Raw genomic sequence first — 24,425 nt, forward strand, 5'->3', positions numbered from 1 at the left:
ACATAACTACCAAGACAGTTGCGGAAAACGACGTAGCATCAAAGCTCAAGCAAAAACAACCGTCTTAGGTTTTTGTTTCAAGAATAAACTGATTTAGGTGGTGGGTAAAAACCTTGTGGTTTTGACTTTTGAGTAGAACATGGGTAGGACTCAATTTCAACCCAAATCCTAATTTCATTGGATTAAAATATGGATTTGTTTATTAGTATAATTGCAATTATAAATAGGATCAACTACCAAAATGTCACTTTTGTTTGTTTTAAATTATATTTTAGTTATTCATGTTTGAAATGTTACGTTTTAGTCACTTACGTTATCGTTTTGTTACTAAGTGGTCACTCTACAGTTAAACTCCGTTACCTCTCTAATAGTAGTCCTACGTGGTAGTCCAAATAGATTTTAAATGTCAACTTGGATGTCCAATTACTAGGATAAAAATAGGTTTTTAATTAAATATATTTAATTTAGATTGTCACGTAAGACATCTAAGTTGACATTTAAAACCCATTTGGACTGCCACGTAGGACCGCCGTTAGGGAGGTAATGGAGTTTAATGGTAGAGTGACCACTTCGTAACAAAACAATAACATAAGTGACTAAAACGTAACATTTCAAATATAAATAACTAAAATATAATCTGAGGCAAACTAGAATAACTATTTTTATAGTTTACCCTTATAAATAAAAATAATATATATTTGAATAATTATAATAAGGATTAACACAACAGATTAATATTCAAAATATCTGTAAATTTAAATCAAAATAAATTTGACTTTTTTGAAAGATAAAGAAATAGAGATAGATCTGATAACTATAAAGACATTTGTTGTTTATGGTAATTGATTAAATGACAATAATTGATGTTTGGTTTGTCATTATATTTGGCCATAATAATACGAAGCTTGGTGGGGCAAGTAGTAATTCTAATTTAGCTCCTAATAGTAATTAATTATTTAATTTAGGTCACTTTTAAATTTAATCATTTAATTAATAAAAAAAATATATTTTTCTATCCCTCTTAAAATTCAAGAATTTAATTTAAGCCCTTTTTACAAAATTGTTTTAGCTTTGGTATCCTAAAATTTTTATAATTTTCTCTTGGCTCCCTCTTAACAAATTTTTGGTTTTGTCCTTGTATCTAAATATAGGTTTATGATAGACTTAATGCATAATTTGGTGCATGAATTTGATACTTTTTTAATGGGGTACATGTGTTATTTTTCGGTCTAATATGGTACTTACATTTGACAAAAATTACACATTTTAGGACTTGAAGGTAACATTGTTAACTTTTTAACATTTAATTCGGGTTTTAGAGCTGATTTAATTAAAATTCATAATTAGTTAATAATCTTAGTAATTAACTTTCATCAAATCTATCCTAAAACCCGAATTAAATTACATCCATCCTATTGTATTTGACAAGTTATATGTAAAAATAAACAAATTCACAACTAACACTAAATTTATTTTATTAACAAAATTCATAATTAGCTAATAATCTTAATAATTAACTTTTATCAAATATACCCTAAACCTTAATTAAATCACATTCATCCTATTGAAACAACTTTCACCAATTCAAACTTAAAACCCGAACTAAATATTAAGTTAACATTTTTACCCTCAAATTTTAAAATATATAACTTTTATCAACTATAGGTATCACATTAGAAAAAAAAAAGTGAAAAACTCATATACTAAATATTATATTGAAAATGTATTGATTTTATACACAATTATTTTAAACATATCCTTTTGCTCACATCCTCTTCTGTTTCGAATGTGTTGTAAAACTTAAAATCTATGTGAAATAGAAACATTAACCTTTTTTATCTCGTCTTCCGTTAAAAACAGAAAGAAAGAAGAAGAAATTTCTTGCTGCTTAAAGCTAAAGTGATGTACACTTACATCAAATTCTTTTCATGTCATTATCTGAAAATATCATATTCATGTTCATAATAAGTGATAGTTTCTCCTCCCCCCGTAATCCCAATTATTATTGGTGCAATCATATACGTTTATTAATTTTATTTTTTTATATATTATCTAAAATTACTCATAGCCCCTCTGACCCTTAAATAGAAAGATAATACGTTTCAACACACTCGAACTCACATCCTCCTACACTAACAAAAATACCAATCGAGCTAAGACTCGATCGAGTGAATTTGATATATATGAGTTTATAGAATACATAGAGTGCCTTTGAAATTCATATGTTTTTTTTTATAATTAAAGGATGAGAATAAAATTGTTTGAAATTGAACTCAAATTTCCATATCTACAATATAATGCATTTATTACTGGAGTAAAAGATTGTTGATTTGATCAACACCATTAATATCAGATAATTTTTTTTTATCGAAATTGTTTTATAAAATATTTTCAAGGTTTTTTCTTGATAAATTACAAGAGAAGGGCAAAGCCCTAACAGTAACATGACTAGCGCAACTCGAATCCAAGCCATACCTGGACGGTGAACACCTTAATCGTCAGGCCAACACACGAGGTTCTAATTTCAAGTTTTTTTAATATTCGAGTTTTCCTCATTTTTTTTATTTAATAAGAGCAAACCAATAATTAAATATGGAGAACTCTAAATTTGTCTCAATTTCTTTTCTTTTACATGCTAACAATACAAATTTTATAAGGACAATTTACTAAAACATATTTTAGATAATTTTATACTCTAACAACTAAATAATAAAATATTATATCTTAACCAAATGAACAAAATAGGATAATGTAATGTGTTAAGTAATTTTACATTCAGGTAATCTTATTACTAGAGGTAATCAAACATTCTAGGAACAAAGCACTCATTTAGCACGTTATTAGGTATGTTACAGCATCTTATTTGGTTCATGTGGTTAGAATGTAAGATTTTATTATTTAGTTGACAAAATATGACATTACCAACACCTTTTACTAGTGTATTTGGATACAAAGAAATTGTAAGTGTAATTATTAGGGTAGTGATTATAATTAATCTCATCTAATTACAACAAATTCTAAATTCCTATACATGTTTAGTCGACAAAATGTAATTGCATCTTAAAATAAAAAATAAAAAAATTTCAGAGTCATCATTGCTATTTAACTCATATATTACATTCCGAGTTAAAGATAGCAATGAAGCGGGATGGGGCAAATGTTGCTAAATCTACTCACGCTTCACAATTGGCATACTTTGTCCCATCATCCACCTCACTCCACTATAGATGTGTGATGTTGAAAATTACTACCACCTCTAGGATGTTGGATGCATCCATCTCTGCTCCGCATCGCCTCACTTCAATTTAATTTTTACTAGTTATTTCTAATATATTTATTTTTTAAAGGTAAGTAAATAATTTAAATGAGGTAAGCAATCACCATAATCGCTCTATACTCACTATTAAAGAAAAAAAGCCCTTGCCCTACCTCACCCCGCTTTGCATCCATTTTTTCAGAAAAAAAAAACCCACTCCATTTAAGAAAAAATAATTCAAAATTTATCAATTCGAAATTTACTACCTCATTCCGAATAGTTTCAATTAAGTGACGCTATCTAATTAAGTAATGATGTTAAAATTATCACTATTACTTAATCTTGACATTAAAGTAACCTAGTTAAAACTAATATGATTATGTGATTAGAAAATATCATATTTCTTGTGACAACTCATTTAAAAAAAATCTCATTTACATAATAATCTTCTTTTGTGGCATTTAAGATGAAGTTGAATTTGTCCATTCGTTGTCTCCTTTTGATAATCCCGACGCCTATGGTGGCCTATGGGCAATATGTTTCTAGATGGACCCCATACTTCTTCTTATCTTAAGAAACTAAATTTAGATATTTATTTAAATCCATATCATCTCATATAACATATTGTCTCAGAATTTTTTTTTTCTCGAAACTAAGGTGTTTATTGTCTATAATAACAATGAATCCTTTCATTTTAAGTGTTATTTAAAAAGATAAACGAGATAATGAAATATACTCCATATAGGGTCGAAGTCAGAAATCTTTTTAGGGAGGATCGAAATCAAATTTTAATTTTTAATAGTCTACATCTTTATAATTTTTAAAGGATTAAATTAAATTTTTATAATTTTAGGGGGCAAAGTATAATTTTACCTTTACTAATTTAAAATTTTATAATTTTCTAAAGGCCAAAACAACAATTTTCTATTTTAAGAAGGTCGAAGCTCTTGCCAGCCCACTGGATTCACCTCTGGCTTCATTCTCATTTTACTTTTTTTTCTCCTACTAAAAATCTTATTTTTATACATACAATTATACAACAATTTTTATATAAGATAATTGCGTTTGAAAAGTTAATAATTAGATTTAGTTATAAATGTTTATAATTATACATGTTTAACATATTTTGATAACTTTTGTAATTAATAGATTTCATTAATTCAAGTGTCATTAAAGCACTCTAATTACACTCTCTAAAACTAAGAGAAGGGTGAAAAGATAATTACACCTAACATCCCAAATTTACCTTTAATTTTATGATAATTTTTTTTAAATTTAATTAAATGTTATTTTACTAATCTCGTTTAAATAGTCTGAAAATTTTATAAACAAGGGATAACTTTTTTTATACATTTTGACCTAACTAAATTACGTAGCATCTATTATTAATAATTTATACTTGGCTAAAGCCCAACCGATGCTTTTTGGGACAAACATGAAATGTTAGAGTAATTAGACAAAATGTTTGTATTTTCTTCTTAATTTTATTCATAATCGTATTACCGGATGTTTTTTTGAATTAACATAGTACATAGGATGATTTTATTTTAAATTTTGTTACTTATTTAGATTTTTCTTTCTGAAGTAATATTGATAATTTATTATAATAATTAATATTTTTATTTATAATTTAAATTTATATAATTGTGTAATTACAATTCATACTATTAAACACGACATAAAAAATTATAATGTAATTATACTTTATCAACTCAACTTATATTGAGAATTAAAATTTTTTATAATTACAAAAGTGTGTAATTATCATCTCAATAAATACATATTTTATTCAATTATTATGTGGTGTGGAAACACACTCCACGTCATTTTCTTTTGGGCCTCTATATTATAGTCAAATTCTCAATTTTTTGTCATATTAGCCTTTGTACTTTCCTTCTGTCTACCTCGTTACTCCATCTATAATTTTCGTTAAAACAAGTTAAATGTTGCCACGAATAAAGAAGTCCAAATTCCTCAAAATTTTCGAAAAAAAAACATAATTTTCTTTTTAAAATTGTTAAGATTCTAAAAAATTATAATCTTTTTACAAAAGCAAACCTAAAATCTTGAGAATTTTCAATAAATATCTTTGAAACTTAAAAAAAGGTATAAATTAAAAATGTATTTTAAAATAAATTGGACACAAATATGTTGAGGTTTATTCCATTAATATTTTTAATAAAATTTTAAAATTGAAAAAAGTAATTTGAAATTATAGAAAATATAAAAATGCACTTAAAATAATCTAGACAAATTCAGGTTCAAGTTCATCCTATATATATATAATGAACTTGGACATACATGTGTCTTGATGTATTTTCTTAATAATTTTATATAATTTTTATAATCTCAAAAAAGTAATTTAAAAATAAATTCTTAATTGAATTTTTTTTTGGGTTTCTTTAATACACTAAAAACAATCACCATTATAAAACATAGTTTTTGGGACAATATTTAATACACTGTAAATAAAGTTTTAAAAAAAATGCAAGCAATTTTATCTTGCAAATTTCAAAAAGTAATCTGTAATGCCGAATATTAATAAAATATTATTTTATTCTATCTTTTTAATCCAGAATATAAATATATCTTAATAATATTTATAAAGTGAAATAAAATAATTAGGAAGAATGAAACACAAAATTCCAAAATTACATGATTGTACAAGGTGTAAAGAGCTGAATGTACTTGATTAGAAAATGTGAATTGGGAAGTTGAAGTTGGGATCACTAAAGGGTCTTCTATCAACTCTTTTGGTAAGCTTGAATAAGATTCCTCTACTATATACCCAACATTAATGATTGATGGGTTCCATTGATTATTCATGTACCTAACATCTTCACATTATACAAATTAAACCACATTTCACAATATAGGCAATTATAGGGCAGACAAAGGTCATGCTCACCCAATTCTTTAGTATTAGTATTAAATATTGATTTAAAATTTGACCTCCATTAATATATTTCGACCCTCTTGTTGTCTCTTTTATCTTGCTCTGATTTACATGTGAATAATGTGCTTTGCCTTTTTCTATATAAAATATTGCCACCATTATATTTTAATGCTATTTTTTAATTAGAGTGATATAAGTCTCGAGTTTATTAATGTTCCTTGTGAGATATATACAAATATATTTTGTGTAATTTTCTTTTATTCATTATTATGACATGCAAAATAAAAGCAAAATTGGTTTTTATATATAAATATATTGAGTGGTGGAAATTTGAGTTACAATGGAGAAATTGATTGGTCAAGAAAAACCCAACTTTTTCAATGGGATGATTTATGAAAGCTAGGCAAGTAGATTAGGGGTCACCAGTTATTTTCTTCTTCTTTTTTCTCATTTTATTTTTGAGATTGACCCTATCACCATGGGTTTGTGGGTTTTGGTTTTTGTCGGCCACCACAAAACAAATCTATGTATTTAAACAGCTTATAATAATATTGACGGAATTTTAATTTATTAATATATCGATATGAAAAGATGCGTGTTTAAGTACGTTAAAGTGCATGAATTAGAAGTAATTATAAATAATTCTATTTATTAAGTCAAAAATAATTGATATAGCGGTATTGAAGGTTGAACTCGTATTATAATATTAATCCCACGTACACACAATTTGAAAAGTAGCACAACATTGTATTTTATAAACCATTATTCAAATAAAAATATGGAATGAATTCTCAATAAAATTTTAAAATTTGATTAATTGATTTAATAAGATGGTATATATATAATATATTAACAACACCCTGTGTTGACTGTCGTTAAAATGAGTTTACTTGCATTTTTTCCATTAATATTTTAAAATTTGTAGGTGGAAATTTATTTATCTTAATAAAATTTATATTTTAAATAAAAATATTTATAGGAAAAAAAATTATTAATAATGTAGAAGAAAACGGATCATACATTAATTATTTCACAATAAAAGTTAAAAACAAATTCTAAATATAAATTAAAAATAAAATAATAAAACCAAAGAGAGGGCGGATATGAAAGCGAAATAAAAAGAAAAAGGCCTGTTCCTTACACCTAACGCATCTGCCATCAAGCTCGGGTTATTAGATTCGGGAAGGTTAGCTTCGGATTTAGGTTCGGTTGTGGACTTTGTTACTGGTAGATAAGAACGACCTCTTCCCCTTCTCCATTTTTCAATTTCAATTTCAATTTTCTTTATTTTCTCTCTCTGCTACGCCGCCTTTGGTTCCCTTTGTCTAAATAAAAATCCCTACTGACCAAAAAAAAACAGAGCATATAGTTCTTTCTTTCAATTAAGAGCTCAAGCTGGCGATCGAAAATCGAGAATCCATTGTCCGTGAAATCAAGCCCAAGAACAGAAGAATCATGGTATCGTCTTCATTCTTCAAACCAAACCCTCACTTGTTCTGTCTTTTTTTTTTTTTAACTTTGTTCAAGTTTTGAACTCTGTTTTTTGTTTCTTCACATTTTTTACTTGGTTTATCGATTTGGGTTTTTGTTAAAATGTGTGTTTTGATCGAATGTTTTGCTTAAATGTATTTTGGACAGGGTGCCGGTGGGCCTGATGAAGAAGACAACAGGTGGCCGCCATGGTTAAAACCTTTGTTAAGGGAACATTTCTTTGTTCAATGCAAGCTTCATGTTGATTCTCACAAGAGTGAATGCAATATGTACTGCTTAGATTGTATGAATGGCGCTCTCTGCTCTTTTTGCTTAGCTTATCACAAGGACCATCGTTATATTCAGGTATTAAATCCTTCTTTTTCATTTTTCTGTCAAAAAAAAAATTGATACTGTTAACCAATCCCGTAGGATTTGTCTGTTATTTACTCATTCATTACAGAAATCGGGCAATAATTTGGATTTGTTAATGTGTGTGTTTTGACAGATAAGAAGGTCTTCATACCATGATGTGATAAGGGTGTCTGAGATTCAAAAATACCTAGACATATCTGGAGTTCAAACATATGTTATCAACAGTGCTAAGGTTGTTTTCATCAATGAAAGGCCACAGCCAAGGCCTGGAAAGGGTGTCATCAACACCTGTGAAGTCTGTGAGCGTAGCCTTGTCGACAACTTCAGATTTTGCTCTCTCGGTTGCAAGGTAAAAGAGAAAAAAAAAAAAACCACCACTCTTCTCTCTTTCACTTTCTAATTAAATTTTCTTGGCAAGTCAATGGTGCTGTTTGGCAGCTGAGAAAACTTTTGGGGGCAAGTGAAGCTCCCAAATTTGTACATTATGTTTGACTTTTGCAATGCGTTTATTGGGTCAATTCGCAAGTTTTGAATGTTATCTGAACATTGCAGGTAGTTGGCACTTCAAAGGATTTCCGGAAGAAGAAGAGGCTAATGGGAATGGCATCAGATTCAGAGGATTCATACAGCAGCAGCAGCAGCCATCGAAATTATCTCAAGAACAGCAACAACAACAACAAAGTCCAAAGCTTTAGCCCATCAACACCCCCACCAACATCGGTTAATTACCGAACTGCTAAACGAAGAAAGGGGATTCCACATAGAGCCCCAATGGCAGGTCTAATCATAGAATATTAAGCCATACTATTTAACTATTATTGCCCCACATATACAAAGGTAATTATCTTGTATATAGAAGCAGCAATGGTGAACAAAAAGGGGATAAACAAGTGGTATAATAAGCTCCAAATCTCAAGGACTTGAATGATATTATTAAGTTATAAACTTTTTTTGTTTTGGTCTTTTCTATTAGTTTAGGGCTTAGGGTTTCATTTTTAGGGTGAGTTTATACATATAAGTTTCTCTTCCTAGTTTTTTTTTGAACAAATAGTAATGGGGGGATGAAAAATGTAAATAGGGTTTTCTTTTTCTTCTTTTCTTATGGTTTTAGAGAAAAAGGGTAGTGAAAAATAAAGAAATAGAAGCCATGTGTTGTAATGTTTATAAATGGAATGAAAAAGAAGAAGATTTAACTTTGTTTGTGGTATGATTTGATTCCAGCTTTCCATTTTAAGGTAGGGTTTTTTTTATCTCTTATTTAATAAATATATTTTTATATTTAATTAAAATCTCATAATATTAATAAATTTAAGTAAATAATATCTAAAATTAATATTTTAAATTTTCAAATTACACATTTGAAGGGTCTGGTTTTGAATGGTGGTGATTAACATTTGAAGATTTTCACGAGCTACGGTGTTTGGCACGTACGGGATTGGTTTGGAATTGAATGTCTAGGGTGGTCCGGTTCCGCACGTGTGAAATTTATTGGGATCGTCAAAAAGTTATCAGCCGTTTGCCGACCACTGCAAGGGCGGTTCGGTTTTGCCGTTTTATTGTGGGTCTCTTTCTTTTTGGCAGACACCGTGGACCCCGCTTGATTATGATTGAATATGGACCCTTGAATCTTGTCATCGAGTTTTCAGAATGGGCTCCCACAAAGTAGTATAACTCCCTTTTTATTTTATTTTACTTTTATTATTGCTTTTTTTAAATAATTTTTTTATTTAAAGGATGGGATGATTTATTAGTAAAAATAATATTATATACAAAATATTATCATCTTTAAAAGACAAAAAAATTGAATTTTTATCACTATATTCAACCTTTATTCTAAGTTTATAATTTAAATTTCTTTACTACCCAAAATGTGGACTTTTAATCTTGGACTCTTTTTTTTTTTTTTCTCTTTTAAATGATTTGACATGGTTCTTTTAAATGTCTAATAATATTTTATATACAACTTGACTATTTCTTTTACATTTTTATAAATATTTAAAAGTAAACTGTTTTTGCCTAATACAAGAATGTAACCCATAGAATTTATAATTTTCTTAATATTAATTTTATCTATAGAATCATTTTTAGCACAATTAAATTTACATTCTCTTACATAAATAATAATATTAATGTCAATTAATTTAAAGAATTATTTTATAATAAGGGGTGGTGACCCACGCAAATGAATTAGCGGTTAACGTTTAGGCAGAGATATTGTGGGGGATGACATCAGAGATGGGGTGTTGTAGTGGATTATTTCATTTATTTTTCGTGGCCTTTGCATTTATAAACATATAAAAATAAATAAAAACAAAAGATGGCCCCTACATTACGGTGCAATTTTTGGAGTTGATAGGCGCCGGCCTTTTGGAAATTGCCACCTCCATTCTCTTCCATTATTTCATCATTGGGAATTAATATCTCCTCCTCCCATTTTTCACGAATTTATATATTTCTTAATATCATATCATTTAAATTGTTTCCTTAGTGTAATCATTAACTCAAATTTAAATATTAAAAATCAGATTAATGGTCTAAATTTAAAATTTTAGACAAAATAAAATATAAGTATGAAAAATAAAATTGGACGATAAAAAAAATATAGACTCGAATTCTAATATTTAAAGTTTGATCTCGATTGAATTCAATTACAAACATTTATTTATTTTTTAAATATTTTGCAACTTACATCACATTAAAATTAAATATATTATATTATAATATACATATAGAAAGTATTTAAGTATTTTATATTTATAAAAATTAAAAAAAAAGGCTAATGAGACTTTTGATTTGCTGGGTAGGACGAATATCCTAAATTCTTAAGTATCTTCATTTGAATCTCATCATTCGTAATTAGGATGTATGGGTTTTACTAATAACATATGCATATGTTATGAATAAGTTTTATCTAATTCTTTCTACAATGTAATTGTTCATACAAATATTTATATTTGTGTTCTATTTGTAATACACTTTCAAAGTAAAATTAATAATAAAAAAACATTTAATGATAGTAAAAGAAATTATATATGATTATTAAAAAAAACCGAATACAAGCAAGCTTAAATAAACTCAAATTATCTGCTTACAAATTTGAGCAAGTTTAAATAAAATTTAAAAGGTGTAATGACTTTTTTGGCCTTCCAACTTTATAAAAAGAAATCATTTTAGCCATCCATTTAATTTTTCACCTCTTTTAGCACTTGAGTTTGCATTAATTGTCAAATCACCTTAAAATAAATGAAAAAGTTAATAGTTGTTAACTTTGCTAAAGTGACATACATGTATATTGCCATGCGGATGACATGCCAACATTTAAATTTTTTATAATTTATTTTTATACTTTTTTAAATAATTTCAATTATTTTTAATTTTAAGAATATTTTTATATTTTTTTGAATTTTTAAAAATTTAAAAATTAATTAAATGATTCCACATGTATACCACATCGGTAAAGTTTAAAAAAAAACATTAACTTTTTTATCTATTTTGGGGTGATTTAACAAAAAGCACAAGTTTAAGAGTTAAAAAACTAAAAATTTTAAATAAAAAGCTAAAATAATTTTTTTTTATAAAGTTAGGGGCCAAAAAAATCATTGTGCCAATTTAGAATCCATATTTTAAGCGGGATTGGCTTAGGTAATCATGTATGGTATTAGTACCATATATTAGTCTAAGTCTTGACTTGAGCTTAGTCCATAAACATCTATAGTTATTATCAAGGGCGAAGCCAGGGGGGTTAGCATGGGCCCCGGCCCCCCTAAAATGTAAATTTACTCTTTTAATCCTTAAATTTTTTTAAAAATTTTAAATTAGTAAAGATAAAATTACACTTTGGCCCCCTTAAAATTATAAAAAATTCGATTTAATCTTTTACAAATTATAAAGATATAAACTATAAAAAAATTAAAATTTTATCCGGCCCCCCCTAAATATTTATTTTGGCTTCGCCCCTGGTTATTACTACCTAAAATAATATTACTGAAAAGGAAGGGTTCCACTTACACGGATATAAGTGGTTTTACACATTTTCGTAATTTTTTATATGATCAATATTTTAATAATCTAATCGCCATATTTGATGCTCCATTATATTCTATGCTCCATTTATGTAAGTTATACATGTCAAGTTTGACCTAGATTAAAAATGTCTAACTAATTGTTTTATGTAAAAAAAACTTTCACCCTTTAACTATATATTAATATAGATAATATTTTAGTTTGTTGTGATAAAGATATGGATTAATTCAAAAATCAATATGCATTACAAGTACAAGTATATTGATAAATACAATGGTTAGATTATTAAAATATTAATCGTATAAAATATTATAAAAAAATGTAAAATCACTTAAGTTTTAAGTCCGTAAAAATGAATCTCTTCCTTTTTATAAAAAGTTGTAACTAAATTTACACTTATTTTGATTTAATAAAAATATTATATTGAACATCTTTAAACAGATTTAATTGATTATAGGTTCTTATCATATTCGAATCCTTATAACTACTTAACCGTTAAATAGGAATATAATGTACTTTAGCACACTTGAACCTACATCTTCCTGCATTGGCAACTATGTCAATGCCAGTGGAGTTAAGACTTAAACGGCTATATAATATATATTTTTGAACAATCTCATTATAAGTTTTGATCATATCTACTCTTTTTGACACAATCCTTAAAACTACTCCCAGCCCCTCCCCAGTTCATAAATAGTAGAATAATGTGTTTTAACGCACTCAAACATACGTTCTCTTACATTGACAATAATATTAATACAAGTCGAATTAAGATATAACCAACATATAATATATAAATTTTTAATCATTCTTTTTTTTTCCCTAGTTACGTGGATAAGAAAAAAAAAGCAAACAGGTGGTAATTACCCAATTCTTTCAGCCTTATCCAAATCTATATTTAAAGAAAAAACGAATCTTTAACCCACTTTTCTTTTTTCTTTTATAACATGATTTCTATTTTTATACATCCATAAAAAGAAATATCTATTAATTCCCATAAAAAATAAATTAAAAATGATAAAGCATATGCTGGTTTTCTTGGGGACATAAGCAAGCACCTAGTGGTGTTTATTCTGTTTATTTATTTATTATTCTGTCCAAAAGCTTAAAGTGGAGGATCAAACAGTATGTCGCCACGTGTGGGTGAAAGCATTAAGGAATTAGATATGAACCGTCCACGTAGCGAAAGTCATGTTCAGCTATTAAGACCATCTGTACTTGCTTTGCTTTTTGAGAATGATTTTGGAATTTGGATGGAGATGTTGTTTCGTAAACGGAAAGAAAACGTGAATAAAATGTATAAGCAAATTTGCCAAACTTGTGAAATTCAGGACTCTTTAACACAACTTACCATCTTCTTTTCCTTTTCTTATATGTGTATAATTTTTAATGGAATTTATCGATTTTACAAGAGAATTTGTTTTTTTTTTCTTTTAAACTGTGATAGTATTTAAAGGTCAAAACTAGTTTATATTTCATTGATAGCATATTATATTGGTAATAAAAAAAACCCTCTTTAGTTTCTTTTAATTTAGATATTAAGCCAAAAATTAAAGAAATTTTATTAATTTTATTTTTAATAATATTTAATCATAACATTAATTTTTTTATTGTACATAAATTTGATTGCTCCCATAATTTACACATTCTATCAATTTGGTCATGATTTGATAAATTTAACCTGCTATATTCATGTTATAAGGCTAGATTTGTTAATTCTTTTTAGAATTAAGACTAAATTAATAAAATATGTAAACATTGAGGACTAATTTTATTATTATATCGATTAAAATTATGCACAAGTGGCGAAAGACATTAATGCCACGATAATTGTCCTTAATAGCCCACTTTTAAATTTGGCAAGGATTAATTTAGTTTGATTTTTTTTGAATGACCAATTTGCTCAATTTCAAAATTGAGAGGGACTGGAGAGGTCTTTTTATTGGGATCTAGTGCCCTTATTGTAGTGATATTGTCAAATTTACTTGTGATTTTTCGAATAAATTGATTTAATAAAATTCCATCACACTAATTAATATCTTTTGTGTAATGTTCTCAACAATTTGTGCACACAAAGCAAAATAAAAATAAATATTAGCTTATTAATTATTTACAATATTAAATTACATTATGTGAGTCGATCATAACGCTAAAAGATAATTTATATCAGTAGATAATCTAAATGGATCATAATCTAATAGAAAATTAAGCAAATGGATTAAAAGACTATTATGTTGTCTATTAAATTTGATAAGGGAGATACACTGTTTTGGGTATTGAGGCGAATGACTTTTAGAAAATAGAGACATAAATGTGACTGTCTAGACTGACAATACATTGAGTAGGACCCAAGTAGAACAAACCATATATCGTTTATGAATTTATTAACTTGTGAAGTTTATCATGTGACATATCTCAAGCCTAAGTAAGTGATAGACTATGTGTGCATGACTCATATATTTTGATGTATTTCAAGCCTAGGTTCAACTAGTAATAGAACCGAAAGCTAGTACGTTAGGTATATGACTTGTACATGGCATAGCTCCACTTACAATCGTGGAATCCATAGCCCAATAAAAAGGTAAACGGTGTCCTCTCATTGGCATTACATGATAGAACGAGAAAGTAATGTGATCATAGGTCATTCCTCTAAAAATAAATTATTTATTTAATATGTGTTAGTAATTGACTTTTTATTGAAGAAAGATGAAATTGTTATTATGAATAAAATGCAATCATATTGGGAGAATGAATTTTATCCTAAGGAGGTTAAGGATGTCCTATGAGAACATACACGCGAGTAGGTCATTGGATTCCAAATGACATATAATGGGGAGAGCTTACTCATAATACTTTAGTGAAATGACTTTGCGACTAAATAATGATATAATTAATAGACGAAAAGTCGAAACTTGATTACAAATTATTTTAGCTCTAATTATATATGTCTAATCGGTCTGTTTGCTAGCTCGATATATCCTTGAAAGTTTGCATTTGAAACAATGATGTAAATATATGAAAATGACAAATAAGGGAAATAGATCGCATGTATCACTAATCGTAGTGAATGTGTTTTCCCACTATGAGCAAGAGATGACTTAAAGATTAAATTACTTTATTCGAATTATTGTTCTATTAATTTGTAATTAAATAATTGAAGTTAGAAGTGAAAATTAAATTAATTAGTCATCACTGTTTCATAGAATATGGTAATTAAATTTGTTTACTCATAGATTCTAATACGATAAAGTCGTCACAACTTTAACAAAATTAAAATTGAATTGAGAGAATAATTTAATTAAGTTAATTAAATAATTGAATAAATAATATTATGGTAATTAAATTTATTTACTCATAGATTCTATCGTTCTTGAGTAACTACTTTCTAGTCTTAGAAAGTTTTCATTAGTTCGTGAATAGAGCCCACAATCTAGCAAATCGAGGTCGAGATTAGCAGAGAAGATCAAAGGATTGAAAGTCGAGAACAACTTATTATGCCTATCAAGAAATCACTAGTATAATTCAAGTAAAATGGTTTATTATTATAAATATCACAAGGCTAGCTTTTTAGATATATAATTTTTAAATTTCCTTTGAGCTACAAACACATTTTCTAAATCATATTTTCAAGCACTTTTTACCTATTAAATAATAATCTATGGATATATATTGCATACTTTTGATAAAAACACCTCTCTAATCCTGTTCAATTTTGATATCGAGCAAATTTGTTCCTCTAAAAAAATCAAAGCAACTTAATCCCTACCAATTTTAAAATGAGCAACTAAGAACAATTAATCACGAAAATTAATTTTTCTTGTCAATTCTAAATAATTTTTATTGATATAATAACAAATTAAGCCCTTAATGTTTCCATATTCTACAAATTTAGTCTTCATTCTAAAAAAAATAATCTAAAAATGTATAAAATTTAAAAAAAAACAAAAAAATTTCACATAAAATATATAAAATAAACTTTATGTTAAAAAATATAAAATAAATAGAATATGTAAATTTTAAGTGCCAAATTTATTATTATACCATTCAAATTTATGTAAAATTGATGAAATATATTAATACATTGATTAATTGTCTTTATATGCTCGCTTTTGAAATTATTAGAGATTAAATTACTTTTTTTAATCAACAACCAATTTACTTAATATCAAAATTAAGACATATTGAGAAGTTTTTTTAATAATTATATTATAACTAAATTTTATTGCATTAATTATAAAAAAAAAGAGAGAAGAAATAATGAAAAATAGATTCATTTTCTTCTATTTTGTTATAATTTTTGTTTCATTTTCTCTTGTTGGTTTACATGATTAAGTTATTGAAAGTTGGAGGTTAGGAAAACTTTGCACCTACTTTCTACTATGAAGAAGTCAAAAGGAAAAAAAAAACATACCAATAAATATGTACATTAAAAACTTCGTATAGAAGAAAGCAAAAATTCCATTCCCTGTATCCTACTTACTTAATCCAATATGCAAGTGGATTAATCAATGTACTATCATTGTTAAATGCAATGATATATATACCGACTTTCCCTTTTAATAAATGCTTAGCCACAAGCTATGTGTACATTGTGATTGACATTACATTATCTTAATCTTAAAAGTTCAAACTCAATAATCATCACTTGTGTTTGTATGTCTAAAGAAGGGCAATCGTGTATTAACCTTTTGGTCACATAAAATTATCACCTAACTTACTTACGAATCAAGTCTATTGATGTTCATGCATGTAAATACACTTGGCCCGTCTTGAAAGTTTGTTTAAAAAGTATATGCTCGAAAAATGAGTTAGGACCAAAAAAAATAAAGAACGTTTAGAAAACGGGTCAGGTCTCGAGTAAGTTCTTTTAGCCTGAGCTTGACATGAATTTGCAAAAAAACAAAAATTGTTGTTTTGCTACCATTTCGTAATTATATTGCTACTATTTTGTTGTTATTGTTTAAATATTGTAAAACTCTTATTTTATTATTAATTCTGCTACTATTTTAGAGATATTTGCATACTAAGTTTAAGTAATTTTTTTTTAAAAAATTTATTTTCAATTTATTAAGAAATAATTATTTTAATGTTTTTAGTGTATTTAATGTATTATATTTTTAAAATTTTTTATATAAAAATAATATTAAAAAAATTAATACCAGCGAGCCGGACCGAACTTGAAAAAAATTTTAAGCATATTTTTTTGGCTGAATCAAACCTAAATCTAAAAACCGGAACTAAAATTTTACTTCAATCCGACCCCATAATTAACTCTACACATAGACCATATGACCTATTTTTAATTCTACACTTTAAAAAAAAATGTAACTGACCATAAATATGAAAAGATAAACTAAGGTTATAAATGACTAGATTTAAATGGTTAATTCAGAAATGAAACCTTTTTTAAGTCTTAAATCAAAACCATCATAAAATCGAGAAATTAGCAATCTTAATTCATAATATGGTGACTAGATTCTTCTTAATAGATAATATTATCAGTGGCTACGGTGGTGGCCTTGTAGGATATCACAAAGGGATTCTTTTTTTTTTTTCGTAGGAAAAAAGCTTTAAAAGAAGTGGCGAATGGGGATATCACTCATCACTTGAGGAAACTTTGATTACTTTTAATATGAAATGCCCCTCACTTATTTTATTCCTACTTTTTTGGAAAATAGTATAAACACTTCTTTCGCAGTTTTCAATTTTGATATTAAACAAATTAGTTATTCTTAAAAAAATCGAAACAATTTAATCTTGTTAATTTGCACATAAGGAACTTAACAAATTTGTTTATTTAAATTTTCAATAATATTCACTAATTAATTTCCATAATGGATGTTTAATTCCTTGGTAATAATGTTTTATTTCAATAATTTCACTTAAAAAAGTTTAAAGTATTATAAACAAATAAATACTTAAAAATAAAATATGTCATGCCCTTATTTGTAAACATATATTTTTTTAAATACACGTATAAAGACCAAAGTATTATACACGTATCAACTTTCAACTATTAGCTAAGTTTTACAGATATATATATTTTTAGTATAAATTTTACCAAACATTTTTAAATAAACGGTTAATAGAATCAATTAATGGAATCGTCAAACCAATCACTACAATCAGTTATCAGTCAATTATTAAACAAGGCTATATATAATTAATAAATATCAAATAAAAATAATAATTATTTTTTAAAAATATGATCAAGCTGAAACAAAGTTGAATAGACTAATTATAATTATGATTGACTTAAATAAAATTTGAGACCTATATTTAACATCGAATCATACATAAATAAGTACATATAATACTAAAACTATATATAAGTCCAACCTAAACACTAATGATTGACCCTTTTTATCCTAAAATAATTTCCCAAACTTCATATATTTTAAGTTTAATGGTATAAAAGGTTCTCGAACTTAAAAAAAAATTTCAATTAAGCTTTTTTTTTATCTTTTTACACCCAATTAAGCATTGAAACCGAGAAAATTAATCAAATTAATAGACTCTTTGACTAACATTGATCATTAAAAACTAACGAAACTAATGTTGTGGCAGTTACGATTAGTTTAAAATGGTTTTAAAGTTTCATTTTTTTTCAGATAACAGAATGACATGGAATTTTTTGAAAACATTATGACATGAAATCTAGTTATTAAAATAATAAATTTATGAAAACATAAATTTCATTTTTTACCTTTTCTTCTTCAATTTCAAACTTCTTCTCAAAATGAACAACCATTTCTTTTCTAAACTTAATTGCTGCCACTCACCATCTTGTTGCAACTCCTTTTGGTCCCTTTCTCCCCTTCTTTCTCTTTCCCAAATGATTTTTTTTTGATGTTAATAGAAACTTTGTGAACCTAGAACTTGAATTTAAAACTTAATCCATCTTCATTATCATCATTGATATTCAAATCTTTTTCTTTGTTAGTTTCATGCCTCGGAAGAATCAGAGGAATTGAGTGAAAATTTTCAATTACCTAACATAGAACAATTTTTTACACTCTTTTACTTGATTAATGGGTGGATGTATTGACCATAGGATTTTCTATGGAGGATGTTTTAATCAAATATGGGTTACAAAGAATTTTTACAGCTTTTCTTGATTAGTGTTATTGTAATTTTTTAAAGAAAATTTTTAGAATTGTTTCCCTGTTTTTGTTAACTGATCACTTTCATGTTGATTTGGGTTTTATACATTTCAATCATTTGCTATTCGCTTAATAATTTGAGTTTTGTTGAGGATATTGTTACGATTCGTTTTTGCTAAAAAATGATAATGCTAGGTGTTAACTTTGGTGGTGACGATGGAAACAAGTTTATCAACGGTGAGAGAGTTGTTTGGGATGAGTTTATTTCAATTTCACAAGTAAACAAGGAATAGAGGATGAAGGTTGATGAAAATGACTATTAAACTTGTGAATGGTGAAAGAAATAAAAGCTTTATGAAAATGTTTTCTTCTACAATCTTTTGGAAATACTATGCAAATAGTGTTTGATTGCCAAGAAAATAAAGGAAAATTTTGATGGAAGAAAATCTGCAAATGCCATGTTTCAAAAATAAATTTTATTTAAAAGTTGTAATTACTACTAAGTCACTAGTACTGTTAGTTTTTAACTGTCAACATTTGTTAAAGGATGCATTTAATTAATTTTTTCAGTTAAAAAGCTTAATTGTATAAAAAAATCGAAAGAGTTTAATTATTTTTTTGAACTAAATTTTTCATAGGAAATGCATGATCCATGATGCCATTATGGCATCCGATTTTAGCAATAAAATACACAACAAAAATGGGTGTTTGATAGAGGTGAAATATCTTAATCAATTTGCCTAAGCCATGATGTCATTAGTTTAACCCTTATCTCATCTGATGTTTAATTATTGCTATGATATCCATCCTTTGTATCATGCCCACTCCACCATCATCATCATCTTCTTAATTTTTTGTCCATTTCCCGCAATTGTGGGTCCAACATCATCTCATTCCTTCTCATGCATTGGCTCATCTAGCCATTTATCACTTCACAAAACATATACACAATATTACCTAATTTCTTTTATCTAATTATAAATTTAGTCCCTGAAAACTAAAAAAACTAATCCTTTATTTTATTTCATCGCAATTTGATCCTTTCATTTTGTGAAAATTGAGAATTAGTCTGATTGTTAATACTTTAAAGTTTGTTGTAAAACCATTAATCTAAGAATTCAATTGTTCAACAATTTAGACACAATAAATTAGCAAAAAGTAATACTCCGAATGTATGTATTTATCAACAATTGAACTAACTTTTAAGTTTTCAAAGAATATAAAAAGACAAATATTTTAATCTGGTTAAAATATGTTATTAGTTCTTATACTTTAATAAAATTTAAGATTTAGTCCCTATACTTAAAAAGTTAAAATGAAGTCCTTTTACATTTTTATTTAATAATCTCAACCCAATCACTAAAATCGTTAGTATTTTCCATCAAAATTTGTCAACTTGACATGTTGATTATATTGTCCTTATATGACGTGGTATATAATTGACGAAAAATAAACATATTAAGTTGAAATTCTTTTAGCGAAATAACGATTAGACTAGGATTTTTAAATTAAAAAAGTAAGAGGATTGAATTTTTAACTTTTAAAATACAAGGATTAAAATATCAAATTCTATAAAAGTATAAGGAGTAGCAGCATATTTTAACCTTTTTAATTTTTGTAAAGTAAAAAAGATAAACAGGAGGTTCTAGATGGATATCCTAGTTCAGCTGAAAATGATATGCATTAAATTTTTTACTACTGTTTATGACTTTTATTTTGGCCCCTTTAGCTTTCAACTTTCAATGTATTAATGTCATCAATATGTACTTTGGTATTAACCCTGAGCCAAAATCTGCCTAGTTATATAAATGTTTAGTGGTGATGTTTAATAAGTGGATAAGAACGGACACCATACGAGACAAGGTGATGTTGGGGGTCCCTTCATGAAAAATGCCAAGAGTTTATAAAATTTGTGATGCAACCCCCCTTCTGCTTGACCCCACAGTGAATGGGGAGTTGGGACAATTGGGTCACATAATATTATATAAATATTTCAATAATGAGATATGGAACACAAATAATTAGAAGATTTACTTATTAAATTTTAACTCAATTGGTATAGATATTATTGTAAATGCAGGAGAATTTTGATTTAAGTGCATTAATGTGAATTGTTCTTCTATTTATAGGTTAAGAGAAAACTATAAATAATTTTAAATATTATATAAAAAATATAATTAGAGCCTATAATATTTGTTAAAAAAATACAACTAACTATTATTTTTTTTAATCAAAACTCCTTTGAAATGGGATTATATATGGTTTTTCTTTGAAGGGTTTCATTTGATAGTGAGTTTTGAATTGGATGTGACTCTGGTTTTTTGTTTAGGCACTTCACTTGGGATATATGATTGGCTAGAGAAGTGGCACAATCTAACCAAAATTAATTGCCCCACTTTATGTTGCACCAGGTTTAGTGTTGGATTTTCTTTTAGGTAAAACCTCAAGTTTGGAACTTTTTATGGAAAAAATAACATTAAAATGTTTGACATAATATCCTCAATGTTTTATATATATATATTCAATAAGATTCTTTTTTTTTTTTTAAATTAAATTTGGTCTTCAATCTTTTAAGAAAAGTTAAATATGATTATCAATTTTTCGAAAAGAACCAACTTGTTATTTCTTTAAGAAAAATACAGATTAAAATGTTAACTTTTTTTTAAATATGATAGCCTGAAGGAAAATTTACATGTACTTTATATTATTATTTTAAAAATTTTTTTTTGTTATAATGACATATAAGATAAATAATATTATGTCAATATAAAGTATACATGTACTACTATACGTGTTGTCATGCCAATATTATCAAAAAATTAATATTTTAATCAACAATTCCATTAAAAAATTAATAAAAAATAATAAAAATTAAATTAATAGAATATAAACGTTGAAAACTAAATTTATTATTATGGTGAAAAAATTTATCCTTTATTAAGAATCCAACAACTCAACTCTGAATTTAACCTCAACTCGATGTAATTATTAAATATAAATCTCAAACAAAAAAAAAATATAAATATATACAGTTTTGCTCACTCCGTTTTGCAAAGATCCTTTTACAAGCTTACAAGTTAAGGGATACGTTATACTGTCACAGGAGCCGAACTTTATGTGTCACAAGTGATGGGGTTTGAGGCCAAACATGCATAAACTTTAGGGGATTAAATTCAAATATTTTGAGGTGTTTGAGTAGGGCGATAAAATTAGGACGAAATTAGAAAATATTTGTAGGGGTCGAAATTAAATTATAATTTTTATGATAATAAAAATATAATTTTATTATTTTAATAGTTTTTATTTTTATAAGTTTTAAAGGATTAAATTAAAATTTTATCATTTTTAAAGGGCTCAAAGTGTATTTTTATATTTACTAATTTAAATGAAAAAGTTTATATTTTAGGGAAGGGCCTAGAGCCCTATCAACCTCTTTCATTTCGCCCCTGGATATAATCTTTGGTCGAAATAATAATTGATTTATGTGATGTATCACTTGACTTGTAGGGTTAAATAAAAAAAATTAAGGAATTGAAAATTAAATTGAACCAAAATATTTAGACGGTTTATAAAATATAATTAAAAAAATTACGGTTACTTGAACTTCAACTAAATTGAATTCTATTTTTTATTTAATTTATAATTTAATTTAATTTTATAATATAAAAATAAATATTTTATATTTGAAATAATGCAAATAACTTAAATTTTTTATATAAAATGTTATTGATTATTTTTATTTACTTGAAAATCATTATTTTTTAAAGGGTAATATACAAAAATAGTCACTTTTGTTTGCCTCAGGTTACATTTTAGTCACTTATGTTTGATATGTCATGTTTTAGTCACTTATGTTATTATTTTGTTACGAAGTAATCACTCTACCGTTAAGTTCTGTTATCTCTCTAACGGTAATCCTGCGTGGCAATCTAACTAGATTTTAAGTGTCAACTTGGATTTTTAAATGGGATGAAAATAGATTTTTAATTAAAAAATTTAATTAATTAAAATTTTTAAACCTAATCTTTAACTAAAAAACTGTTCATATCCTCTTTTTAATTTTTCTTCCATCTCTTATTTTTTTCAATGGGTTTTTTTTTCTCATTTGATTGGAAAAACTATTATTAAGGTCAAAATAGTTGAAATCAATTTGACTGCTTCCTAAAGATGGATTCAATGGAAGGTTCAGGTATGTCTTCCTTGTATTCCTCTATCTCTTTTATTCAGTACTGAAAAGAAAATATTAGATTTTTTATTGTTTAATGAAAACCCTAAATTAAAATTCTTGATATTTTCTTCTACTTTTTGAAATTGTTTGTAAACATGTATTTTATTTTGCGTCAGTAGACATCCCATAAAATGCAACCAGAAACATGTTTCATTCAAGTTAATTTTAAAATTTTCAAAAAAGGGCTGTTACTTTCACAGTTCTTGAATAATTGGTTTCTCAATCAAATTTTTTTTTGATCTGAATCAACTTGTATGTTCAAAATCTCTTTGTGGGTATTCCAGATTATTCTTTCTTATTGTTGATTTCAACTATTTTTATCTTAATAATAGTTTTTACAGTCAAATGAAAAAAAAACCATTGAAAAAAATAAGAGACAAAAGAAAAATTAAAAAGAGGAGATGAACAGTTTTTTTAGTTAAGGTTTAGGTTTGAAATTTTTAATTAATTAAATTTTTTAATTAAAAATTTATTTTCATCCCATTTAAAAATCTAAGTTGGCACCTAAAATCTAGTTGGACTATCACCTACGATTACCATTAGAGAGATAACGGAACTTAACGGTAGAGTGATCACTTCGTAACAAAATAATAACATAAGTGACTAAAACGTAACATTTTAAACATAAGTGACTAAAATATAACCTGAAGCAAACAAAAGTGATTATTTTTATAGATTACCCTTTTTTAAAAAATATTTATGATTTTCTTTTTGAAACTTTATTAAATGATGTTGAAAAAGATAATAATAAATGCTCCATTATTTTTAACTCAGGTTGTATCCGAGGCTTCCAACAATGAGCCAACCATACGAAACAAATAATAGTTACTCTCGCCCTTAATCCTTATAAACAAAAGCCCGGCCCAAATGACTCCATGGACCTAACCTTACCCTTGTGTTCGGTTTACATATGTTAAATTAAAGGGTAAAAAAGTAAAAAAAAAAATTAAATTATTTAAATATTTTCATTTAAGTAACTAATTCAATTATAGGTAATTTAAATATTGTATCAATAAAAAAAATTTCCTCAAAATGCTTAACTCAAACATGTTTTGAAGATATTAAAAAGTCAAT

At 26.4% G+C, this 24,425-nt stretch overlaps 1 protein-coding gene across 1 annotated transcript; it reads left to right on the forward strand.

Moving 5' to 3' along the window:
* Positions 1-7,302: 7,302 nt before the first annotated feature.
* On the forward strand, positions 7,303-9,204 carry LOC107935214 (protein RGF1 INDUCIBLE TRANSCRIPTION FACTOR 1). The gene is made up of 4 exons (XM_016867780.2): positions 7,303-7,610; positions 7,791-7,988; positions 8,131-8,346; positions 8,550-9,204. Exons 1-4 carry the CDS (start codon positions 7,608-7,610, stop codon positions 8,793-8,795), a joined length of 663 nt encoding a protein of 220 aa, XP_016723269.1. The 5' UTR covers positions 7,303-7,607; the 3' UTR covers positions 8,796-9,204.
* The last annotated feature ends 15,221 nt before the right edge of the window (positions 9,205-24,425 follow it).

The sequence above is a fragment of the Gossypium hirsutum genome, chromosome A09 (genome assembly GCF_007990345.1).
Source record: "Gossypium hirsutum isolate 1008001.06 chromosome A09, Gossypium_hirsutum_v2.1, whole genome shotgun sequence".
In the NCBI taxonomy this organism is placed as follows: Eukaryota; Viridiplantae; Streptophyta; class Magnoliopsida; order Malvales; family Malvaceae; genus Gossypium; species Gossypium hirsutum.